At 44.9% G+C, this 26,146-nt stretch overlaps 1 protein-coding gene and 1 long non-coding RNA gene across 2 annotated transcripts in view; both read left to right on the top strand.

Annotated features, from left to right (window-relative positions):
- Positions 1-1,868: 1,868 nt before the first annotated feature.
- On the top strand, positions 1,869-11,911 carry LOC125455909 (uncharacterized). Its single transcript, XR_007248338.2, has 4 exons — positions 1,869-1,919; positions 3,570-3,675; positions 8,013-8,128; positions 9,666-11,911. It is a non-coding gene; the product is annotated as an uncharacterized LOC125455909 (long non-coding RNA).
- Positions 11,912-12,120: 209 nt separating this feature from the next.
- Positions 12,121-26,146, top strand: part of LOC125455908 (gastrula zinc finger protein XlCGF26.1-like) — a 72,144-nt gene continuing 58,118 nt past the window's right edge. Inside the window, exons 1-2 of the mRNA XM_059649387.1 lie at positions 12,121-14,767; positions 21,848-21,850. Of these exons, the coding sequence (XP_059505370.1) occupies positions 13,738-14,767; positions 21,848-21,850 (1,033 nt within the window). The 5' untranslated portion in view covers positions 12,121-13,737. The remainder of the gene's footprint in view (positions 14,768-21,847; positions 21,851-26,146) is intronic.

The raw sequence follows: 26,146 nt of genomic DNA, 5'->3' as shown, positions 1-26,146 counted from the left end.
TACCTTCTGTATCAGCCTGCCATGAGCGACCTTGTCAAAGGCCTTGCTAAAGTCCATGTAGACAACATCCACTGCCTGATCCTCATCAATCATCTTCGTCACTTCCTCAAAAACTCAATCAAGTTAGTGAGACACAATCTCCCCTTCTCAAAACCATGTTGCTTCTCACTAATTTGCCCACTGATTTCCAGATGGGAGTACATCCTGTCTCGAAGAATCGTCTCCAATAATTTCCCTACCGCTGATGTAAGACTCACTGGCCTGTATTAGCTGGATTATGCTTGCCACATTTCTTAAACCAAGGAACAACATTGGCTTTTCTCCAATCCTCTGGGACCTCCCCTGGAGTTAGTTAGGATACAAAGATTTTCCTCAAGGCCCTAGTAATTTCCTCCCTTGCCTCTGTCAGTATTCTGGGATATATCCCATCAGACCCTGGGGACTTGCCTACTTTAAGTTTCTCAAGACCCCCAATATACCCTCCCTTTTGATCTCAATATGATCCAAACTATCTACGGACCCTTCCCCAGACTCATCATCCACCAAGTCCTCCTCTATGGTGAATAGAGGATTAGATAGGGTGGACAGTGAGAGTCTTCTTCTGAGGATGATGACATCAGCTTGTATGAGGAGGCGTAGCTACAAATTGAGGGTTGATAGATTTAAGACAGATGTCAGAGGTAGGTTCTTTACTCAGAATGGTAAGGGTGTGGAACGCCCTACCTGCCAATGTAGTTAACTCAGCCACATTAGGGGCATTTAAACAGTCCTTGGATAAGCAGATGGATGTTGATGGGATAGTGGAGGGGGATGGGCTTAGGTTAGTTCCCAGGTCGGCGCAACGTCGAGGGCCAAAGGGCCTGTTCTGCACTGTATTGTTCTATGTTCTAATACTGATGCAAAGTACTCATTTAGTACCTCACCCATTTCCTCTGCCTTCACACACAAATTCCCTTCCCTGTCCTTGAGTGGGCCAATCCTCTGCCTGGCCACCCACTTGCTCTTCATGTGTGTATCAAAATTGGGATTTTCCTTAATCCTATTGGACGATGAATTTGCATGGCCCCTTTTAGCTCTCCTGACTCCTTGCTTAGGTTTCATTCGACTTTCCTTGTTTTCCACCCTTGCTTCGTGTGTTCCCAGCCTTCTAGCCTTGATAAATGCTTCATTTTTTTTCTTTTTGATTATGCTCCCAACACCCTTTAGTGTCCGCCAACACCCCTTCCTTTATCTCAGAAACTCACAGTATCCATCCTCCCGGCCAATGATCATGTGTGCTCAGAACAGAGATCACCACATATTGTTGAGGGATGGCATGTTGCTGAGAGATGATAGACTCGTTCATTCAGCAGAAAGTTTCAGGACTGACAGATTTGTGAAGCAGCGGAACAATTGAAGCTGAAGGGAAATTTACCAGGCTTATAGGTTTATGATTGGTTTAGAAAAGGTGGATAAAAAGCAAGATGATTGCATTAGCTGATGGAAAATGGAACATGGGATACAAATGTAAGATTTTCAACATGATCGACTGGATGTAATGAAGAAATTGTGTGCAGTATATGGCAATGGCAAGGAATTTGCTATTTAAAACTCAAGGGACAGTAATATGCAGGATCTGTTGATTCGAGTGATTCTGTCACATTTTTGTACGACGTTTGGTTGCAGTTTCCAATCTGCAAATCTTCTTCAAATATTCTGAAAAATAGATTGAGTAAAGACGGTGTCAGTCTATGTTAGAAGTCTTACAGATTCTCTTGGATTTCCTTTGTGTTGACCCACTCCATGAAACAGATGTACGGCCGATCAAAAGTCCAGCATTCCGCGCGGCAGTGAATGTACCCTATCCACACAACGGAGAAGTGCGCAGGCGCAACGGGGAATACGGAACGGAGCATGCGCTGAAATGGGCGATGGCTGAGGTAGTTGGTATTCTTTTTCGGCTCCGCAAACGGTGAAAAATGTAGCGGATCGCAGAGTGCACTGAATCTGTCAGTTGATGGGAAGACTTCGCAAATATTTTGTGCAGATTTAAAATTCGAGGAAGAGACTCCTGGGCCTCTGTTTGCACCAAACGGACGGACGACTCTTGTCTCCCGCTTAGGGAAGGCCTCGGCACCGTCCGCCATCTTTGTTTGGGGCACTCGACTGGGGTGTGCGTGTGTGGATGCCATCTTCTTAAAAGCTTACTGCCCATTGTTTAGAATGGAGACGACTTGTCATTCAAGTTGCCTTAGCCTTATTGATGTGACAGAAAGGCTGCAGACAAGGAAATAAAAGGAAGCAAATCCTGTTATCATGAGATAGTAGCAACTGCTGATGCTGGAGATTCTGAGACAACATGGTGTAGAGCTGGCTGAATACAGCGGGCTAAGCAGCATCAGAGGAGCAGGAAAGCCGACCTTTCGGGTCTAGACCCTTCTTCAGAAAATGTTATCATGATCCCATTCCCTCATGAGACAAATTGCACAGTGAGCTTTCCACAAAGAATCCCTGCAATGTGGAAACAGCCATTCGGTCCATTGAGTCCACAGTGACCTTCTGAAGAGCGTTCTGTCCAAATGCACCCCCTACCTTGCCATGTAACCCTGCATTTCCCATGGCTAATCGATCTAGTCTGCAAATCACTGGACATTATGGGCAATTTAACATGGCCAGTACAACTAACCTGCAAATCTTTGGACTGTGGGAGGAAACCAGAGCACGCAGAGGAAACCCAAGCAAAAACCGGGGACAATGTGCCCACTCCACGCAGAAAGTTACCTTAGGGTTGCATCAAACCCGGGTTCCTGGTGCTGTCAGGCTGCTGTTCTAACTATTGAGCCACTGTGCTCCCCAAAGATGTGGTCACTCTCATGAAGACCCAAGGCAGTTGCTCATGACCCTGATTAGGTTTCACCATAAAACCGAGGGACACATTGTGGGACAATGTGCAGCAGGGAGCATATGTACTTATCTCGGCTAGGAGGGAATTAGTGGATATTGTGAATTTCTAAAGTAAATTGGGGTGGCATGGTGGCTCACTGGTCATCCCTGTTGCCTGACAGTACCAGGTGCGTGGGTTCGATTCCACGCTCGGGTGACTGTGTGAAGTGTACACTTTCTCCCTACGCCTGTGCAGATTTCCTCAGGTGCTCCGGTTTCCTCCCACAGTCCAATGGTACACAGGTTGTATGGACTGGCCATGCTAAAATTGTTCAGGGTGTCCAGGGATGTGCATTCTAGGTGGATTCGTAATGGGAAATGCAGCATTACAGTGATAGGGTGGAGGATGTTGTTTTGAATGCTTTGCTGTTCAGAGGGTCTGTGCGGACTTGGTGGGCTGAGTGGCCTGCTTTCACACTGTAGGGATTCCTTAAAAACAGAAGGTGCTGGAGAGACCTAGTAGGACAGACAGCTTTGATGGAGATATCTCCAATGTGTAACCTGATATTGTATTGTATTGTATCCTGGACTGACAGTCATATATTTTGGAACCTTCTCTCTCACACACACATAAGATCAAACATAGGGAATAAATTATCTGAGTTCCAACCTTGACTGACACTGTCTTTTCTAAACTTCTTTTCCAGAATATTTGAAGTGAATCCACAGACAGGAAACTCCAACCAAACATCACACAAGAATCTGACAGAGTCAGTTGAATCATCAGACATTGGGTATAATTGGCCTTTGGGTGTAAGTGTTGCCTTCCCAGTCATTAACATGTTACTGCGTATAATTTCTTCATCACATCCTCCCTGTCAACCGTGTCTAAAGTCTTAAATTTGCATTCCATAATTTGTTTCTGTTTAGCTGATGTGAACATCTTGTTTATATCTACCTTTAGAATCATAAACCCTTACAAGTCTGTCAAATCTCTTACTTGCGCCCTCACATCACACATACTTCGCTCTTGAACCATTCTGTCCCTGCTCAACGGCCATGTCATCCTTCACAATGTAAGGTGATCCCTGGTTTGCACAGACTCAGACTCTCTGTTCCCATGTGCAATGTCATCATACAACAACAATTTCACATTGACATCATCTACTCCCTGGGGATTTCCGTAACTGTCAGATTGTTCACTGTCTCCAGTGTTTCTGATATCTTTCCAGCACTCCAGGATGAGAGTTTCAAATTGAAAACAGTGATATTGTTTAGTATTTTGACCATTCATGAACAATTTTCAGCTTGTACTATTGTGCCTGTTACCTGTGAAGACATTCTGTGGCTTTTGGGCTGGTGTGTCTCCTTTAATGTGCATTATAATTTGCGTGATTGTCTTCATGTACTAAAATAATCAGCGGGTTAGATAGGGTGGATGGGGAGAGCCTTTTTCCTAGGATGGTGACGGCGAGCACGAGGGAGCATAGCTTTAAATTGAGGGGTGAAAGATATAGGACAAATGTCAGAGGTAGTTTCTTTACTCAGAGTAGTAAGGGAATGGAACGCTTTGCCTGCAGCGGTAGTAGATTCGCCAACTTTAGGCACATTTAAGTTGTCATTGGACAAGCATATGGACGTTAATGGAATAGTGTAGGTTAGATGGGCTTGAGATCGGTATCACAGGTCGGCACAACATCGAGGGCCGAAGGGCCTGTACTGTGCTGTAATGTTCTATGTTCTAACGCCGAGTTCTAGTTCAACAGGCTTATTTGAAAGCTCAAGGCTTTGGAGCACTGTTCCTTTGTCAGGTGAAGTGACAAAGGAGCAGCAATCCAAAAGCTTGTGATTTCAAATAAACCTGTTCAACTATAACCTGGTGTCGTGTGACTTCTGATCTTTATTAATCTTAACATGTCCTTGGACCTCAGCATATCAACTGAAATCTCCATCTGCAATGTCTCTCTCATCTGTGAATGCAAATGAACAGTATTCATTTTAGACCTTACCCATGTCCACTGGCTCCATACACAGGTCACCCCTTTAGATTTGAATAGGTCTCATTCTTTCCCTTGTAATCCTCTTACCCTTCATATGAAATGCTTTGGGGTTTTCCTTGATTCCCATCTGCCCAAGATACTTTGTATCTCTATTTTGCCCTCCCAATTTCAGTTTTTTAACCAAAATCAGACACTCTGTGAACTTGTGAAGGTACTCCACTGGATTGATGTACTGTACCTGACAGATACTTCCATCTTATTTCTTTATCCAACTCCCAATATCCCTTGACACTCCGTGTTCCCAGCCCGTGTTATCCTCGCCCTTCACTCTTAGAGGAGGTTTCAGTAACAGTGTAGCATCTTTTATGGTCTTTTTTAGGGCCCAGTAAATTCATCAAAAACTTGGATGAATTTGAATTGGCTTAATTTTATGTTTTCACAAGATCTTTATCACTCCCTCTTTTTCTGTTCTAGACCAATTTCGCAGGATATTAGAGAGAGAGGCTCTTTACTGCTGATGTGATTAACAGCAAAATCCAATCTATTGTGAACTTGTTGGTGTCTCAGCAGGTTGATGAGTGAGTGTATTCCTTCCCATACTCAGAGCAGGTGAATGGCCTCTCCCCAGTGTGAAAAAATTCACTCACTCATCCAACCTGCTGCGACATCAACAAGTCCACAAGTGATTGGATTTTGCTGTCAGTCATGTCCAGAAGTGAACCAGGTTTATCAGGGTCTCTTTCTGCAGATTTTAGGAAACTCGCTTCAATTTAGTTTTATTGGATGAAGCTGTTTGTTACTTGTTGTCCAACAGAGTGCCTTTCCGGGCCATTTCAGAGGCTAGTTAGGAGTCACCACATTATTGTGGGCATGGACTCATTTGTTTGTCAGACCAGGTTGGGCCTGATCAGTTGTTCCAATGATCACTGGTGGTTTCGTAGCATGACTACGGAGACCTGCTTTAAATTCCAGACTTTACATATCAAATTTACATTGCACAAATTGCTCTTGGGGATTGACCCAGTATCCACTGAACATTAACATCAGGATCACTAGTCCAGTGACATTCCCAGCGTACTATAATCTCCTCTTCAACTTGGATCAGAAATTGGCTTGCTGAAAGAAGACAGAGGGTGGTAATTGATCGGAAATGTTCATCCTGGAGACCAGTTACTAGTGGTGTACCGCAAGGGTCAGTGTTGGGTCCACTGCTGTTCGTCATTTTTATAAATGACCTGGATGACGGCGTAGAAGGATGGGTTAGTAAATTTGCAGACGACAGTAAGGTCGGTGGAGTTGTGGATAGTGACGAAGGATGCTGTAGGTTGCAGAGAGACATAGATAAGCTGCAGAGCTGGGCTGAGAGGTGGCAAATGGAGTTTAATGCAGACAAGTGTGAGGTGATGCACTTTGGTAGGAGTAACCGGAAGGCAAAGTACTGGGCTAATGGTAAGATTCCTAGTAGTGCAGATGAGCAGAGAGATCTCGGTGTCCATGTACACAGACCATTGAAAGTTGCCACCCAGGTTGACAGGGCTGTGAAGAAGGCATACATGTGTTAGCTTTTATTAATAGAGGGATCGAGTTCCAAAACCAAGAGGTTATGCCGCTGCTGTACAAAACTCTGGTGCGGCCGCACTTGGAGTATTGCGTACAGTTCTGGTCACCGCATTATAAGAAGGATGTGGAAGCTTTGGAAAGGGTGCAGAGGAGATTTACTTGGCTGTTGCCTGGGATGGAGGGAAGGTCTTATGAGGAAAGGCTGAGGGACTTGAGGCTGTTTTTGTGAGAGAGAAGAAGGTTGAGAGGTGACTTAATTGAAACATATAAAATAATCAGAGGGTTAGATAGGGTGGATAGGGAGAGCCTTTTTCCTAGGATTGTGACGGCGAGCACGAGGGGGCATAGCTTTAAATTGAGGGGTGAAAGATATAGGACAGATGTCAGAGGTAGTTTCTTTACTCAGAGTAGTAACGGAATGGAACGCTTTGCCTGCAACGGTTGTAGATTCGCCAACCTTAGGTACATTTAAGTGTCATTGGATGAGCATATTGACGTACATGGAATAGTGTAGGTTAGATGGGCTTGAGATCGGTATGACAGGTCGGCACAACATCGAGGGCCGAAGGGCCTGTACTGTGCTATAATGTTCTATATTCTATAACTCCAGATCAGTTTATGAAGTTAATATTACGTATAACATTGAAATCAGTATTGTGTAAACCAGGGAATTGAATCTTTCTAAGACTCTGACATGTTAGGTCCTTTTGAAGGGCACTTCCTCTTGCCTGCATTCTCTATCCTCACCGTCAACAAGTATGAGGAACTCATGAAGATTCTATGATTGAGACAATTCCATCAGCTGCCACCTTTTTACTAGCCACCAGGCCAAGCTGTTTCTAAACCTTCCCCATATTAGAGACATCACTTTACACCTTTCTCCACACAGCCTCCATAGTCACCACCTAGTTAATACCGGAGAGAGTGTGTCAGTGCTTCACCAGTGGCATATGTTTGTAAAATCCACACTCTCGGACCGTGCACCCATTGTGGTTCCAGTCCCTGCATCTGCTTTCACTGTGGGAAGGGATTCAGGTGATTACTCAACCCACACCAGGGAGAGGGCATTCACCTGCTCCATGTATGGGAATGAATTCGCTAATTCCACAGACCTACATGCACACTTGTGCATTCACACTCAGAATCCACCAGCACAGTCACACTGAGGAGAAACCATTCATCTGCTCTCAATACGGGAAGAAGTTCAAGTCACTCATTCCCACCTCAGCACCCAGCAACATGTTCACATTGCTTCAGCTGCTTCTGACAAAAACCTACTTCAAAGATCTGCACATGAGCAGAGATTTTAAATCAAAACAGATCTGTTGGAACACCAACCTATTCACATTGGTGAAAAACATGTAACTGTTCTCTGTGGAATCACTTGGTTATCTCACCTACAACATTGAGTACCATGTTCATTCTGACAGTAGCTGGTTGTTGCTGGCGGTATTAATAATTCCTGTAACTGGGCTGGAGTTTAATCTTCTGGATAAATATCAAATAAATCAGCCTTGGATCAGGACTTCAGTGTTGCTTTCTGTCTCTTCCACCTGAATACTGATGATCGTTTTTTAAAATTATTCACAGGATGTGGGCATCACTGGCCAGGCCAGGATTCATTACTCATTCCTATTTGACCAGAGGGCAATGGAGAGTCAACCACATTACTCATATGACATGAAGTCATATGTAGGCCAGACCAGGTAAGGATGGCAGTTTCTTTTTCCAAAAGGGCATTAGTAAACAAGATGGATTTCCCCTTACAATTAACAATGGTGTCATAATCATCATTAGACTTATGAATTTAAATTCCATCATCTGACTTGATGGGATTGAGACCCATGTCCCCAGAACAATTCCAGATTACTAGTCTAGCGATAGTACTACTAGGTTGTTGACTTGCTTGCCGAGCTGACTAGTTTTTGTTCAGATGTTTCATCACCATGCTGGATGACTTCATCAGTGGTGCCCCCGATGAAACGATGTTATTCTACTCTGCTTGGAATTTACACTGTCCTGTCCGTTACAGTGAGTACTGTCATTTTCTGGGCTTGATCTGTATGGGTTTGTATATGGGGTCCAATTCTAGATGCTTGTTGATTGAAGCATGGGTGCGGAACCATGCCTCAAGAAATTCCCAGAAGTGTCTATGTTTGGTTTGGGTTACTATAGTTACCATGTCCAAGTTGAATTGACGGTCTTCATTTGTCTGAATGCACCTTAAGATCGCTATATTCACACCATGAAGGACATCAATTTAACTGGGACAAGGTAACCATAGTAGCCCAAATTAAACATAGACACACACAGGAATTCCTCCATCCATACTCCAAACAACAAACATCTAGAATTGGACCCCATTTACAAACCCATGCAGATCAAGACTGGAAATGACAGTACTCACCATAACGGACTGGACAGTATAAATTCCCAGCGGAGTAGAGTAACATCACTTTATTGGAGGTTCCACTGATGATGTCACCCAGCACAGTGACGAAATGTCTGAACGAAAACAAGCCAGCTCGGCAAGCAAATCAACAACCTCATTCACAACCCGAACTACAGACCTTTGCGAAAACTTTAATACCCCAGGCCATCACCTCCCTTAAATATGATCATTGCCTGACTGGAGCTCAGCAAGGACAACCTGGGGGCACTACAGCATAAACAGAATGTCAGCCTGGATCACATTGAGAAGGACAAACAGGACTTGGGTCTTTCTCATCTCTGTTCACTGACAGCAAAATCCGTCTGGAATCCCATCCTGAGGTAGGGAAGAAATGTGTCCCAGCCTATGATTTGCAGCTCCTAGACATGAAACACAAGCTTCTTTGCAACTGAGTTTAGAATCAGTAAGAACAACAGGGAATACTGCAAACGTGCTGTCAAATCAGAGATTGGGGTTAAACTGGGATCTGTTCTGGAGTGAGTGAAACGGGAGGTTTAAGTTTCCAGTCTGACAGTGATACCAGTCATTATTCTGTGAAGGTGTAATATTTCTACCTGATAGACCTGAGCCTTACTGTAGGTGTTAATTCCTTTAAAATTTAAATTAATTGTTTATGCTGTGCAATAAAATAACAGATGGTGGATTACACAGGAACTTAGTCACTACTGGTAAATCTGTACAACAGATATTTGATCTCCAGACAAAGAAGGACATGTCATGTTTCCCAGAATCCCCTGTTTTATTGGGATATCTATATATATATATGTGTGTGTGTGTATGTGTATGTAAAGATCTCCAACCTGGCATATCCACAAGAGATGTGATCCTGACAGTGAATCTCGGATCATTCCCGATGTAAACTTCACCACTGACTCCACTGAAGGTTGCAGGCTCAGGGAGTGGACTGTGAGGAAGCTCTTCAGTATCCTGATTTATATCTGGTGAGAAACCGTAGGAATTCTTACTTAGGAACTTCTCTGTCAGTGTCGCTCTCGTAATGAAAAGGGGAAAAGTTTCTTCCGGTTTACCACCTTTGTGACCTTCATATTTTTATCCACCACAATCATGTGATCCGTTAGTATCTTCTGTTCCAAGAAAATCAACACCAATCTATCCAATCTGTATTCATAACAAAACCTCTCCAGTCCAGGCAACATTCTGAGAAATCTCCTCTGCAGTCATATGTGTACTGCAGAACTGCACACAATACTCTCAATGTGGCTTAACCAATATTTCATGCGGTTCCAACATAACCTTCTTGCTTTTAAAATCTGTGCCTCAACTAATAAAGGCAAGTATCCAATGTGCCTTTTTCACCACTTTCATCTACCTGCTACTTTAAGGGAACAATGGATATGCACAGCAAGGTCTCTCTAAGCCTTGGTGCCTCCCAGTCTTACTGCCCATCTGGTATTCTCCTGCCCAAGAACATCACCTCATATTTATGGGGATTTTTGAATTCCAGTTCCGCTGATCAGCCCTTCTGACCAAATGATCTATACTCCTGAAAGAAGGGTCTCGACCTGAAACGTCAAACTTCCCTGCTCCTCTGATGCTGCTTGGCCTGCTGTGTTCATCCAGCTTTACACCGTCTATCTCAGGTTCTCCAGCATCGGCAATTCCCACTATCTGATGTATACCCCTCTCTGATTTAAGGCTGTGCTGCTCATTTACCACTACACCATTTCCGTATCATGTACAAACTTACTGATTAACCCTCTCATATTAAATTTTAAATTGTTTATATATGCTTTACATTGCAAGGGCTTCAGTACTGATCCCTGCAGAGCCTCAATGGGTACAGGCATTCAGTCATCGTCCTCTGCTTCCTGCCACTTGGGCATCGTGGATTTAATCTGACAAATGTCCTTGTATCATTTGGAATCTTACCTTCACTATCAGTGTCTCGTGCAGGATCTGATTAAAAGATTTGCTGAGGTTCAAGTAGACTACATCAAATGCATTACTGTTGTCTACATACAGAACCAAGGTAAGCAAAGATAAGCTCAGTGGGGATGGAACAGGTAGAGACAATGGGTCAGCTGGGACAGTCACATTATGGAACAATGAGGTTGAAGGCTACGATAGCCTTACCAGTCCCCACTACTGGTACCCTTATTGGATGAGCCAAACTGGTCCGTACCCTAAACAACTTCATCTTTAACTCCTCCCACCTCCTACAGACTAAGGGGCTGGCCATGGGAACCTGCATGGGCCCAAGCTATGCCTAACTCTTTGCAGGATACATAGAACAGCCCCTCTTCCGTTGCTACACTGGCATTAACTCCCACCTCTTCCTCTATTACATCGATGCATGCATCAACGCTTCCTTGTGCACCCGTGAGGAGCTTGAACAGTTCATCAACTTTACTAACACCTTTTACACCGACCTTAAGTTCACCTGGGCCTTCTCTGATACTTTTCTCTTCTTACTAGAACTCCATGTCTCAATCTCTGGTAACCACCTTGAAACTGACATCTATTTCAAGCCCGCTGACTCTTACCAGAGTACACCTGACTACCAGACTACACCTCCTGTCACCCACCTTCCTGCAAGAATGCAATCCCCTGCATTTCCTCTGTCTCCTCTGCATCTGCTCCCAAAATGGGGCTTTCCACTCCCGAACATCCCAGCTATCCTCTTATTTCAAGGACCACAACTCCACCAACACCGCCCCCCCCACCAACTTCAGTGTTCGAAAATGCTCTTGGCCGCATCTCTTGCATTTCCCGCACCTCTGCCTTCGCATCCCCTCCTAACAATAACAAAGACAGAATCCCCCTTTTCCTCATACATCACCCCTACTAATCTCCGTATTCAATATAACATTCTCTGCCACTTCTGCCACCTACAGTCTGACCCCACAACAAAAGATATACTTCCATCTCCATCCCATCCCTATCTCCATTTCCTCAGGACTGCTCTCTCTGCGACTCCCTCATCCACTCCACCTTCCCCATGAGCTACACCAACCAAGGCACCTTTCGCTTAACCGCAGGAAGGGCTACACCTGCACCTACATCTCCCCCACCCAACCCCACCCCCCTTCCTTTCCCCTCACCCTGCCCCCCACTCCCTTTTCCCACCCCCATCTCCCCCCCCACCCTCCCCCCCCGCCCTTCCCCCCCCCCATCCACCTTCACCTCTCCTTTCCCCTCCGCGCCCCCCCCCGCCCTTCCCCCACCCCCCATCCACCTTCACCTCTCCTATCCCCTCCGCGCCCCCCCCCCCCCCCCCCCGCTCCATTCAAGGCACCAAACAAACCTTTCACATCAGACAGAGGTTCACCTGCACATCCGTCAATGTGGTCTACTGCATCTGCTGCTCCCACTGTGCCCTCCTCTGTATTACAGAGACCGAACAGAGGCCTGGAGACCACTTTCTTGAGCACTTGCACTCTGTTCGTGATAAACAACACCTTCCGGTCATCAATCTCTGGTCTCGAACCACTCCCGCTCCCTGGGTGACGTGTCCATTTTGGGCCTCCTCCAGTGTGACATTGACGCTATTCGGATAACTGGAGAAGCAGCACCTCATATTCCGCCTTGGGAGCCGACAGCCCAATGGCTTGAATGTGGATTTTACCAGTTTTAAAGTCTCCTCACCCCTGGCCTCATCCGATGACCAACCCTCCCTCTCATCCCCACCTCCTTGACTTGACACGACCTGTCCATCTTCTCTCCCACATGTCCGCTCCACCCATCTCACTGACCAATCCCCACTACTCTCATCTCACCTACCTTCCCCAGCCCCACCCCTCGTCTCTCTACATATTTCTGAGCTTCCATCCCCCTCCCCCGCTTCTGAAGAAAGGTCAACTTTCCTGCTCCTCTGCTGTCTGACCTGCTGTGTTCCTCCAGCTCTGCGCTGTTATCTCGTAAGCTGTTTATTAGTTTTGGAGCAGACTGCTTGTTAACCTCTGCCACAGCCTTTGTAAGAAAAAATACAGTGTATTGTCTTACCCATTTGCCTATGTTTGTCCTCTGTCACACTAAATCTTCCCCATTTATTCCCACTCCCCCCAAAAAAAGTGCCTTTTAAATGTTATAATGCCTCTCCCAATTATTTTGACAGCACGTTCCAGACACCATCCTCTGTGTGAAAAAGTTGTCTCTCAGGTCCCTTGTTAATCTTTCCCCTCTCACCTCTAATCCATGTCCTCCAATTTTGGAGCTCTCCTACCCTGGGAAAAAGACCTTAGCTATGATTTTATAAGGCCATCCATCCCTCAGTCAAATAATTCTCCTTTTCTGTTTAAAGTCTGATGATATTCAGGCCGTAATGATGAACGTGATTTTCCTTGTTGGTTTCGGCGCCGAACTGTAAGTCCTGTCCTCCTTATACCTTTGAAATGTAAATTAACAAGATGATTGTATGGAAGAGCAGCATAAAAATTCAGAACATTGTTCCTCAGATGTTCCCCAAAGTTGTTAAATCTATCAAACTCTCTTCTCTTGGCTCTGCTGAAATATACCAAGGTGTATATACCAAGCAAATAGAGACAGGTGAAACAAGGATGCAGATTTACTATTTGAGATGCTATTGGTCCAGGAGCGTATCTTGGTAAATGGAGTGACAGATTCACTTCCCTGCAAGACATTAACTGAACCAATTAGGTTGTTAGTAACAAATTCAGCAAATTTCCTGGTCACATTTTCTGAGTTAAGCTCTGTAAATTCAGATTCATTCAGCTCAATCTCAGTAATTGCCTTTTTTTTCTGTGCTGTCACTTTTGTTTCTGTTTTACATCAGTGTTCCAGGATATTGATCGGAAAGCGACGATTTCCTGTCTGGAAACTGAAATCACAGGTTCTGATGGATTAATGTAATTTGTTGCAACCTGTACATCATCAGATTTCAAGATGGAGGTAAAAAGCATTAACAATGCTGAGAAACTTAACACATGTTCTATGTGTGGACAAAGCTTCATCCAATCATCTGGCCTGTGGAGTCACAAGTGCCATCACACCCAGAAGAAACTGTGGAACTGTGGGGAATGTGGGAAAGGATTCAATTACCCATCCCAGCTGGAAAAGCATCAGCGCAGTCACAATGGAGAGAAGCCATGGAAATGTACAAACTGTGGGAAGGGATTCAATTACCCGTCTGAGTTGGAAATTCATTGGCGCACTCACACTGGAGAGAAGCTGTTCACCTGCTCTCAATGTGGGAAGGCATTAGCTCATTTACAGAGTCTGCTGGTACACCAACGAGTTCACACTGGGGAAAGACCGTTCAACTGCTCTAGGTGTGGCAAGGGATTCACTACATCATCCAGTCTGCTGATACACCAGCGCATTCACACTGGGGAGCGACCTTTTAAATGTTCAGACTGTGGGAAGAGTTACCAAAGTTCCGGGGAGCTGATGTCCCATCAACGTGTTCACACTGATGAGAGACCATTCAGGTGCAGTCACTGTGGTACTGGATTCAAGCGATCATCTCAACTCACTGTGCACCAGCGAGTTCACACTGGGGAGAGACCGTTCACCTGCTCGGAGTGCGGGAAGGGATTCACTCAAACATCTGACCTGCTGAAACACCAGCGAGTTCACACTGACATGAGACCTTTTAAATGCTCAAACTGTGAGAAGTGCTTCAAAAGACTGGGGGATCTGAAGTCCCACCAACGTGTTCACACTGATGACAGACCATTCTGGTGTTCTCGCTGTGAGACTGGGTTCAGGCGATCATTTGACCTTGCTGTACACCAGCGAGTTCACACTGGGGAGAGACCATTCAGCTGTTCTGAATGTGGGAAGGGATTCACCCAGTCATCCAACCTTACTGCACACCAGCGAGTTCATACTGGGGAAAGACCATTCATCTGCTTGGAATGTGGGAAGGGATTCACTCAGTCCTCCAATCTCACAGTACACCAGCGGAGTCATAGCAGGGAGAGACCATTCACCTGCTAGAAGTTGATGTAAAAGTATTGATTTAGCTCATCATAGTTGCTGAAAAACCAGTAAATTCACAAGCAATGACACTGATTGAATATTAGTGTGAATTACGTCCAGGACTGAACCGTGTTCGTTAGTATCTATTTCTGCTGATGTTAAAATACTTGAGCTCAGTCATTGGGGTGTCTCTTCTGGATAAAATTCAAATAAATAAGCATTGTATTAAAACACACTGCATTAAGTATTTTTAATATTTCTAACACAATTTAGTTTATCTTGCCCAAGCACTGAATCCACGTTTTTCTTAAGTTACTCTGTCATCTGTGTTAATCTTGGACATGAGACACACCTCCTGACTCATCAAGCGAATTTTGACTAAAATCCTGATGTAGTTTTCACATCTTTGAATGTATTGTTATCACTGCTCCCTCTCTCTTTGGTGTTGTCTGACTTTTTTTTTTCAAATCTGACATGATCATCTTGTCTACAAACCTTGACTCCACTGTTTGAGCAAATCACTGTCCAATCTTCAAACTCCCTTGCTAAGTCTCCGGAATATTTCATGTCCCAAAGCCCTGTCCGTTACTAGAGGTTAATGTTTATAACGTTGAAATCAGGTTTCTGCCTTGGCACAGTATTGAAAATACTCTTGTTAAAGCCACAGATAATATCATGTGTAACAGTGACTAAAAAGAAAATGATCACTTCTCACTATTCTTGACTAGTCTACAGCCTTTGTCAATGTTGACCACACCATTTGTTTCTAAGGCTTCTTCACTGTTGCTCAGCTGCTGTCATGTAGTCTCATATCTCTCTATCTAATTGTAGACAGAATATCACAGGCTATTGTTTGTTTTCCAATTCCAATAGATCCCTCGAATGTCCCCAAAAGAACAAGCTTTGCCCACCTGACATTTCTCATTAGCATGTTTCTATAGCAACATCATCTGGAAATACTATCAGTTTTCACATGTATACTGACAGCTCTGAGCTCCCAGGGGTGCATATACATAGATCCTCGAAATTGGATTCACAGATAGACAGTGTGGTGAAAAAGGCATGCTTGTCATCATTGGTCGTAACATTTGAGCGTAGAAATTGGGATGTCGGAGGAACAAGCTGCTAGAGGAAGTGGTGGAGGTGGGTGCAGTTAAATTATTTAAAATCTGGATGGGTATATGGAAAGGAAAAGATATGGCACAAATGCTGGCAAATGAGATCCCAGCTGTAGTCCGCAACTCCAGTTCCACCAAATATTCCACTCATGGCAACATTGAGTAGTATCTTTGTGAACTATGCAATTGCTGTGGTGAACTGGTACTGGCAAAAGACATTTGATAAAATGCTGAATAACTATTGTGAGGAAAATTAGAGCTCATGGAATAAAAGTGACAGGAGCGGCATGGAGATAGAATTACCTGGGTGATGAAACAGGGTAGCTGTTAACAGTTGGGCTTGGACTGAAGGACGATTTCCAGTGAAGTTCCACATGGCTTAGTTTGAGGGTCCTCTTTTTCTTGATTATATATTTTAATGATGTAGACCTCAATGTAGAGAGCACAACTTCAAAATTTGCAGAGAACACAACTGGAAGATTTGTGACAGAGATAGTAGGAACTGCCGATGCTGGAGAATCTGAGATAACACGGCGTGAAGCTGGATGAACACAGCAGGCCAAACAGGAAAATTTGACGTTTTGGGTCGGGACCCTTCTTCAGAAATGGTGGAGGGGAAGGGGATTTTGAAATAAGTAGGGAGACAGGGGGAGGCGGATAGAAGATGGATAAAGGAGCAGATAGGGTGAGAGGAGACAGACAGGTTAAAGAGGTGGGGTTAGAGCCAGTGAAGGTGAATGTAGGTGGGGAGTTAGGGAGGGTACAGGTCAGCCCAGGGAGGACGGACAGGTCAAGGGGGCTGAATGAAGTTAGTGGGGAGGAGAAGAGGATGGGGCTTGAGGTGGGAGGAATAGTTAGGGAGGCGGAAATAGCTGGGCTGGTTTTGGGATGTGGTCAGCGGAGGGGAGATTTTGAAGCTTGTGAAGACCACATTGATGTCAGAGGATTGGCTGGGGGGGGGGGGGGGGTGTAGTTGAAACGTTCGTAACTGGGAGGTGTAGTTGTTCCGGTGTTCCGCAAAGTGGTCCCCAAGCCTCCACTTTGCAGAACACCTACGCTCAGTTCGCAACAAACAACTACACCGCCTGGTCGTGAACCATTTCAACTCGCCCCCTCCTCAGATAACATGTCCATCCTGGGCCTCCTGCATTGCCACAATAACGCCACCTGAAAGATGCAGGAACAGCATCTCATATTTCACTTGGGAACCCTGCAGCCCAAGGGTAACTTGTAGACTTCACAAGCTTCAAAATCTCCCCTCCCCTTACCACATCCCAAAACCAGCCCAGACAGTCCCCACCTCAAGCCCATCCCTTCTCCTACGCACTAACCTCATCCCACCCCCTTGACCTGTCTGCCCTCGCTGTGCTGACCTATCCCCTAAGGTGAGAGGGGAAAGATTTGAAAGAGATCTGAGGGCAGTATTTTTTCACACAGAGGGTGGTGCATTTATGGAATGAGCTGCCAGATGAAGTGGTGGAGGCAGGTATAATTACAATATTTAAGAGGACTCTGTATAGGGATGAATTGGAAGGGTTTAGAGGAACACAGGACAAATGTTGGCAAATGGGACTAGATCAGTTAGGATTCCTGGTTGACATAGATGAGTTGGAATGAAGGGTCTGTTTCTATGTTGTATAATTCTATGGCTATGACTGTTAGAGGTAGGGGTTTCAGAGAGCAAAATTTGCTTCCTTTTCTTTACTTCTGTGCTGTCACTGCACCTCATCAATAAGACATCGGGTGTGAAAGGCTGATGTAGTTTGATGAACAAATTGTCTCCATTCTGAACCATGGACAGCAAGCTCTGCCGAGTCATTCTAAACATTCTCCCAGACAAACATAGGAACTGTGTGTGTGCCCTGATATTTACTGACCACCCCCCCCCCCCCCCACCAATAAAAATAGTGGCCGTTCCCTGGGCCAGTCTTTGGGATGAAGCCTAAAGCCATTGTTCTGTTTGTTGTGAATGGGGACCGGGGTTTTATTATCGAGATTTGCAGGTTTCACAAAATATTCACAGAGCCTTTTCATTTGCCTGGACCATCACAGCCTTTCCTTTTTGTCTCAGTTGCAATATTTGTGGAACCAAAAAAACCAAAACCATCTCTCTTACCACCACTTGCTTCGTACATGCTTCTTTTTTGTAATCAGCTCTGTGTTTGTGCACTACACTCCTGTTATCTTGATATGGGACATTTTTAACGTTGTGGTCCTCTGGGTAGGGTCACCGTCATAGAATTGACTGACAATTTGTGTTCACATGCTTTCCTGGCGTGCAAAATGAAACGGCACCACCAAAATACATTGTTCTGGATTGATTATATTGACACTTACCTGAACCAGAGACTAATACCATGATGCAGAAAGAGTCCAGTCATCCCATTGTGACTATGGCAGATTTCCAAATGACTGTCTCACCTAAATTCATGTTACTGCTTTTTCGCCTTACATCACGTCCTCATGCATTATTTTACACACCCAAACCATGAGTTACCTTTGGATGTAAAATAAATACAACTAGCCATGGAAAAGTGCTGCCGGAAGAGTCATGTCAAATTGAAAATGTTAATTCTCTTTCTCTTGACACAAACGTTAACAGATCATCTGACTGCCTCTAGCATGTTTTGTTTAGTTCTTTCCTTGAGAAAATAGATGTTTGAGATATCTTCAGACAAAAGTGGAAGGTGTTTTACATCTTTCCTCTGGGAATCAAGGTGAAATGGATGTTGAGTTTGGCAAATCCACTAGGATCCTATTAAGTAGCACAGTAGGCATGAGGCATAAGACATTTGATTCCTGCTTTTACTGACTATAAGCTTTTGATTGATATTACCACCCAAATTATTAATCCATGACAGAGCTCACCCAGAGGTGTGGCAAGACTGACTGCAGCATAAGAGAAAATGGTAGAATGCTGCAACGGGTTGCATGGCCCTTCCTGTAGTCCACCAGGATGTAAGGTGACAAATATTGACCCAAGATCTTACCCAAGTGGAAATGAAGTGCTGGAATGTCAAAAGTCCAATGGGACTATTTGAAGGAACAGCAGAGGAGATAGAATCCCTACATCATAGATAGAGGCTATTTGGCACATCCAGTCTGCACCAACTCTCTGAAGGGCATTCCAACCAGACCCACTCCATTCCCACTTTGCACATGGCTGATGCCACCAGCCTACACATCCCTGGACACTAAAGGGCAATTTAGCACAGCCAATCTACCTAAACTGCTCATCTTTCAACTGTGGGAGGAAACTGGAGATGGGGGAGAACATGCAAACGCCACACAGACAGGTCTGTGGTGCTGTTATGCAAGATGGCTAACTACTGGATCAACGTGTCATTCAAGAAGTGATCTCCATTCGCTTCTACCAGCAGGTGGAGGCAGCATGCCTTGCCAGATAATGAGGGAGCACCGCTGTTTCTACGAGTGTTAGGTGAAAGCGAAACTCACTGCACTATAGAAACACAACATCCGCCACTGTCTTGAGTGATGTTTACCCCTTAATCAAAATGACAAAATAGATTCTGTGTTTGTTCCGAACTTGCTGTTTGTGTGGGTTTGCTGAGTTTGGCTGCTGTGTTTCCAACATTACAACAACATCTACACTTCTGAAAGGAGTTGCTTGGCTGGAAGATGCTTTGAGATATCCACTGCTGATGAAAAGTGCTTTCTGAAAATGAATTAATCTTTCTTTGATTTTCTGAAATCCCAGTCTCCTGGTCATGTATGCAATCTTCAAGTGAGTGAATAAATCTGTTCCTCGTGAATGGTTTTCTTTGTGTGAAAGGAACATTTGACAACAGCTGCAGCAGATTATTCTTGTCCTTAGAACGTCTTTATCCAAACACTGAGAATCTAGCCCCAAATGAGAAGTGGCAGAAGTTGCTAACACAGAAGAAAGGAAGTGCTGATTGTGTGGAATTGTAACTCAGCGGGCAGATGAACATTTCTTAGAGTCTGTAATAGAAATGACAGGGATTTTTTTGAAGCAGATTCACAGATTTATTCACCATCTGATAGAGTGACTTTGGGATTTTCTAGGTTGATGAACTTCAGCAGCTTGAAATTCAGAGACTTCAAGTGGATATGAAAAAGGTAAAATTAAAATGCGAACATATATGCATCTTAATCTCAGGATAAAAGGAGAAATTAATTCACTAGTGAATGTGCCTGGCTAGCTCAGTTAGTCAGGCATGAGACTCTTAATCTCAGAATCATGGGTTCACCCCCACACTGGGCACCTTTATTTTGGAATTTGTGAGTTGACACCCAGCACTTCATTCCTCTAGCAGTGTCAATGCTCAAGCAAAGTCTTACTGCAGCTGCTTTTGTGAATATCTTAGTTGTTGGTCTCTGAGTGAAAACAGTTTCCACTTCATTGGAAGGGCCAGAGACAAGTTTGTCGGTTCAGCCTCATGTGCAATAAATGATAACACTTTCAAATGGCAAGTTCTACCCCAATCCCTGGAACAAGAAATCTGCTCAGTGTCTCAGACTGTGAATGGAGACTCTCTGGGGGAAACTAATAGTAGTGGGTCCATGTCAAATGGAACCAAACCAAATTTAACTAATTTAGAAGGTTGGGGGAAACACATCATTGATGCCCTCTCTAATGTTATATACCACGACAAAAACAGACCAACCCATGTGACCTAGAACATAGAACATAGAACATAGAACAGTACAGCACAGAACAGGCCCTTCAGCCCACAATGTTGTGCCGACCATTGATCCTCATGGATGCACCCTCAAATTTCTGTGACCATATGCATGTCCAGCAGTCTCTTAAATGACCCCAATGACCTTGCTTCCACAACTGCTGCTGGCAACGCATTCCATGCTCTCACAACTCTCTGCGTAAAGAACCTGCCTCTGACATCCCCTCTATACTTTCCACCAACCAGCTTAAAACTATGACCCCTCGTGCTAGCCATTTCTGCCCTGGGAAATAGTCTCTGGCTATCGACTCTATCTATGCCTCTCATTATCTTGTATACCTCAATTAGGTCCCCTCTCCTCCTCCTTTTCTCCAATGAAAAGAGACCGAGCTCAGTCAACCTCTCTTCATAAGATAAGCCCTCCAGTCCAGGCAGCATCCTGGTAAACCTCCTCTGAACCCTCTCCAAAGCATCCACATCTTTCCTATAATAGGGCGCCCAGAACTGGACGCAGTATTCCAAGTGCGGTCTAACCAAAGTTTTATAGAGCTGCAACAAGATCTCACGACTCTTAAACTCAATCCCCCTGTTAATGAAAGCCAAAACACCATATGCTTTCTTAACAACCCTGTCCACTTGGGTGGCCATTTTAAGGGATCTATGTATCTGCACACCAAGATCCCTCTGTTCCTCCACGCTGCCAAGAATCCTATCCTTAATCCTGTACTCAGCTTTCAAATTCGACCTTCCAAAATGCATCACCTCGCATTTATCCAGGTTGAACTCCATCTGCCACCTCTCAGCCCATCTCTGCATCCTGTCAATGTCCCGCTGCAGCCTACAACAGCCCTCTACACTGTCAACGACACCTCCGACCTTTGTGTCGTCTGCAAACTTGCTGACCCATCCTTCAATTCCCTCGTCCAAGTCATTAATAAAAATTACAAACAGTAGAGGCCCAAGGACAGAGCCCTGTGGAACCCCACTCACCACTGACTTCCAGGCAGAATATTTTCCTTCTACTACCACTCGCTGTCTTCTGTTGGCCAGCCAATTCTGTATCCAAGCAGCTAAGTTCCCCTGTATCCCATTCCTCCTGACCTTCTGAATGAGCCTTCCATGGGGAACCTTATCAAATGCCTTACTGAAGTCCATATACACCACATCCACAGCTTGACCCTCATCAACCTTACTAGTCACATCCTCAAAAAACTCGATAAGGTTTGTAAGGCATGACCTACCCCTCACAAAGCCGTGTTGACTGTATTTGATCAAGCCATGCTCTTCCAGATGGTCATAAATCTTATCCCTCAGAATCCTTTCTAACACCTTGCAGACGACAGACGTGAGACTTACCGGTCTATAATTGCCGGGGATTTCCCTATTTCCTTTCTTGAAGAGAGGAATTACATTTGCCTCTCTCCAGTCCTCAGGTACGACTCCAGTGGAGAGCGAGGATGCAAAGATCTTCGCAAGTGGCGAAGCAATTGCATTTCTCGCTTCCCAAAGCAGCCGAGGACAAATCTGATCCGGGCCTGGCGACTTGTCAATCTTAATGTTTGACAAAATTTTCAGTACATCAGCTTCCTCTATCTCTATCCATTCCAGCATGCACACCTGCTCTTCAAAGGTTTCATTCACTACACAGGTCGTTTCTTTCGTAAAGACAGAAGCAAAAAACTCATTTAGGGCTTCCCCTACCTCCTCAGGCTCCACACACAAGTTCCCTATGCTATCCCTGATCGGCCCTACTCTTTCTTTGACCATTCTCTTATTCCTCACGTAAGTGTAAAATGCCTTTGTGTTTTCCCGGATTCCTTCTGCCAAGCCTTTCTCGTGCCCCCTCCTGGCTCTCCTCAGACCATTTTTGAGCTCCTTCCTTGCCTGCATGTAATCCTCTCTAGCTGAACTTGACCCTAGCTTCCTCCACCTTATGTAAGCTACCTTCTTACTTTGCACTAGAAGCTCCACCGCTCTCGTCATCCAAGGTTCCTTTATCTTACCCCGTCTTGCCTGTCTCAGAGGGACATATTTACTCATCACTCCCAACAACTGTTCCTTAAACCATCTCCACATGTCTATAGTTCCCTTACCATGGAACAACTGCTCCCAGTCCATGCTTCCTAACTCGTGTCTAATCGCATCATAGTTTCCTCTTCCCCAATTAAATATCCTCCCATTCTGCCTAATCCTCTCCTTCTCCATAGCTATGTAGAATGAGAGAGTGTTATGGTCACTATCACCAAAATGCTCTCCCACCACAAGATCTGATACCTGCCCCGGCTCGTTTCCGAGCACCAAGTCTAGAATGGCCTCTCCCCTCGTCGGCCTGTCAACGTACTGCGTTAGGAAACCCTCCTGAACACACCTTACAAAAACAGCTCCATTCAAATCTTCTGCTCGAAGGAGGTTCCAATCAATATTAGGAAAGTTAAAGTCACCCATTACAACAACCCTACTGCGTCCACACTTTTCCAAAATCTGTCGACCTATGCTTTCTACAATCTCCCTGCTGCTATTGGGGGGCCTGTAGTAAACCCCTAACGAGGTGACTACTCCCTTGCTGCTCCTAATTTCCACCCATACTGACTCAGTAGGCAGATCTTCCTCGACAATGGAAGCTTCTGTAGCTGTGATACCCTCTCTGATTAGTAGTGCTACACCCCCTCCTCTTTTTCCCCCCTCCCTATTCTTTTTAAATGTTCTAAACCCTGGAATATCCAGCAACCATTCCAGCCCATGAGAAACCCATGTCTCTGTTATGGCCACAACATCATAGCACCAGGTACTGATCTATGCTCTAAGTTCATCACTTTTATTCCTGATACTCCTTGCATTAAAGCAAACACACTTTAACCGATCCCTTGGTTCCTTCCCAGGAAAATCCTTCCCACTAGCTGGTCTACCTCTTGCTACTGCCTCACCTGCATCAACGCTCACCTCTGGTATACAGCTCAGGTTCCCACCCCCCTGCCATACTAGTTTAAACCCTCTCGAACTACTCGAGCAAACCTTCCACCCAGGACATTGGTCCCCTTCCAGTTCAGATGCAACCCGTCCTTCTTGTACAGGTCCCACCTTCCCCAGAAGGCATCCCAATTATCAACATATCTGAAACCCTCCCTCCTACACCAGCTGCGTAGCCACGTGTTCAGCTGCGCCCGCTCCCTGTTCCTCACCTCGCTATCTCGTGGCACCGGTAGTAAACCAGAGAACACTACTCTGTTCGTCCTGCTCTGCAGCTTCCATCCTAACTCCCTGAAATCACTTTTTATATCCTCAAACCTATTTCTGGCTATATCATTTGTGCCAATATGTAACACGATTTCTGGCTGTTCACCCTCCCCTTTCAGAACTTTATACACCCGATCGGAGACGTCCCGGACCCTGGCACCAGGGAGGCAACATACCTTCCGGGAATCCCGATCTTGCCCACAAAATCTCCTGTCGATTCCCCTAACTATCGAGTCCCCTACCACGAGTACTTTTCTATTCTGCCCCCTTCCCTTCTTTGCCACAGTGTCAGGCTCAGTGCCAGAGAACTGACTACTATGGCTTTCCTCTGGTAGGTCAACCCCCCCAGCAGTATCCAAAACGGTATACTTATTGCTGAGGGGAATGCCCACAGGGGATCTCTGCACTGTCTGTCTGTCCCCTTTCCTCCCCCTAACTGTAACCCATCTATCCTCGTCCTGAGCCTTAGGAGTGACCAACTCCCGATAACTCCTCTCAATTACCCCCTCTGCCTCCCGAATGATCCGTAGTTCATCCAGCTCCAGCTCCATTTCCCTAACACGGTTTTCAAGGAGCTGTAGCTGGGTGCACTTCCCGCAGATGTAGCCAGCGGAGACGTGTGCCACATCTCCCAACTGCCACATTTTGCAGGAGGAGCAAGCAACTGCCCTAGCATCCATACCCCACTTATCTGAACACCCACTCAATACTAAAGCAGAAAGCTTACTTCAAGTAATAATAACAAACTTATGTTCAATAGAGAAAGTTTAGAATGAACCTTACCTTATTAACTAGGTTAGAGGAGGAGGGCGGGTGGGAGACACTACAGTTGTAGAGTCTCGGGTTAAGCCGCCTTGCTGATATATATGGTCACTGCTTTCCTTCCCGGCTGCCCCTCTGGTCCTCGTCACTTCCTCTGATGCTCCCGCTCCTTCTCTGAAAGAGGAAAAAAAAACACCGCTGCCCGCTACCGGTAAGTAATTTTAAAAATAAACTGCTTTACCTTAGCTGCAGTCTTCCGGGTCCGTCTTGCCTCCGCTGCTGCTCGCACTCAAAAAGGCCGTTGGCGTCGAAGGGTGAGTATTTATACTCACTGCTTTCCTTCCCGGCTGCCCCTCTGGTCCTCGTCACTTCCTCTGATGCTCCCGCTCCTTCTCTGAAAGAGGAAAAAAAAACACCGCTGCCCACTACCGGTAAGTAATTTTAAAAATAAACTGCTTTACCTTAGCTGCAGTCTTCCGGGTCCGTCTTGCCTCCGCTGCTGCTCGCACTCAAAAAACCTGCTTGTGTTTGGTCAATGAAATGTTTATTCTCAGTAACGGAACGAAAGGACGTGAGTTTTCAGTGTTAGTCAGAAGAGTTCTGAGTGAATGAGAATTAAAACTCTCAGAGCAGAGAATTGATTGGTCCAGAATGATTCTGCCAACTGCTGTTACCTCACTTTTTCCATTCACATCTCCTTCTGCCTTTCACCATCTTCCTTTTGTTTTTGTTCAGTCTCTCCTTTCCTCCACCCTGTCACATAGCTTCTCTATAATTCTCTGGTCTTGTCCTCCTTCCCCATCATTGGATTGTTTCAAACTTGTTGCAACTCTCACTTTGTTCATTTCTGATGGAAGGCCTTCGAGCTAAAATGTTATTTCTCTTACTCTCTCCCCACAGAGGCTGCAGGAACTGATGGATATTTGCGCATTTTCTGATTGTAAAGTCAGCAACTACTCTGTAACAAGGACATTAGAGGAAGTATATGATTGACTGTAATGCAGGAAGGTAAGCAAATGAAGTAATGAGTCAATCATCAAATTGTGTTGATCGATCATTACCATAATCTCTGAGGTGGATACGGTCAGAAATCACACAACATCAGGTTATAGTTCAATAGGTTCATTTGAAAACACAAGCTTTCCTAGCCTTGCTCCTTCTTCAGGAGTTGGTGTGAGAGATGGTATCAGACACTGAATTTCTAAGTAAACAATCAAATGGTCACACCATTAATGAGGATATATTAAACAACCTAAGATGCTGTTGAATTTTTAATTTGTTAAATGGGTTTAATAGATTAATATGTATATGTAAATCCCTGAATTCCTTTCAAGTCAATGTCCTGAGAGAACTAAAGATTTTATCAGTATAAAAAAGAGATGACATTTTAGGGCAGACAATGCATGTTAGATGTGAGGCTTTGTTTCAAATCTGTTTGTATTTTGGTTTGGAGTCAGACTGGTTTTATTTCTAAAGTCGGAATTTATAAAACACCACATTGACTATCTATTAACTATGTACTTTTTGAACAAAATAGAATGCCACCCCAGTCCAACACCAGCACCTCCAAGTCATCTCAGAGGTGTTGAGGGG

This window comes from Stegostoma tigrinum, chromosome 10 (genome assembly GCF_030684315.1).
Source record: "Stegostoma tigrinum isolate sSteTig4 chromosome 10, sSteTig4.hap1, whole genome shotgun sequence".
Classification (NCBI taxonomy): Eukaryota; Metazoa; Chordata; class Chondrichthyes; order Orectolobiformes; family Stegostomatidae; genus Stegostoma; species Stegostoma tigrinum.
This window is presented reverse-complemented; position numbering and strand designations above follow the sequence as displayed.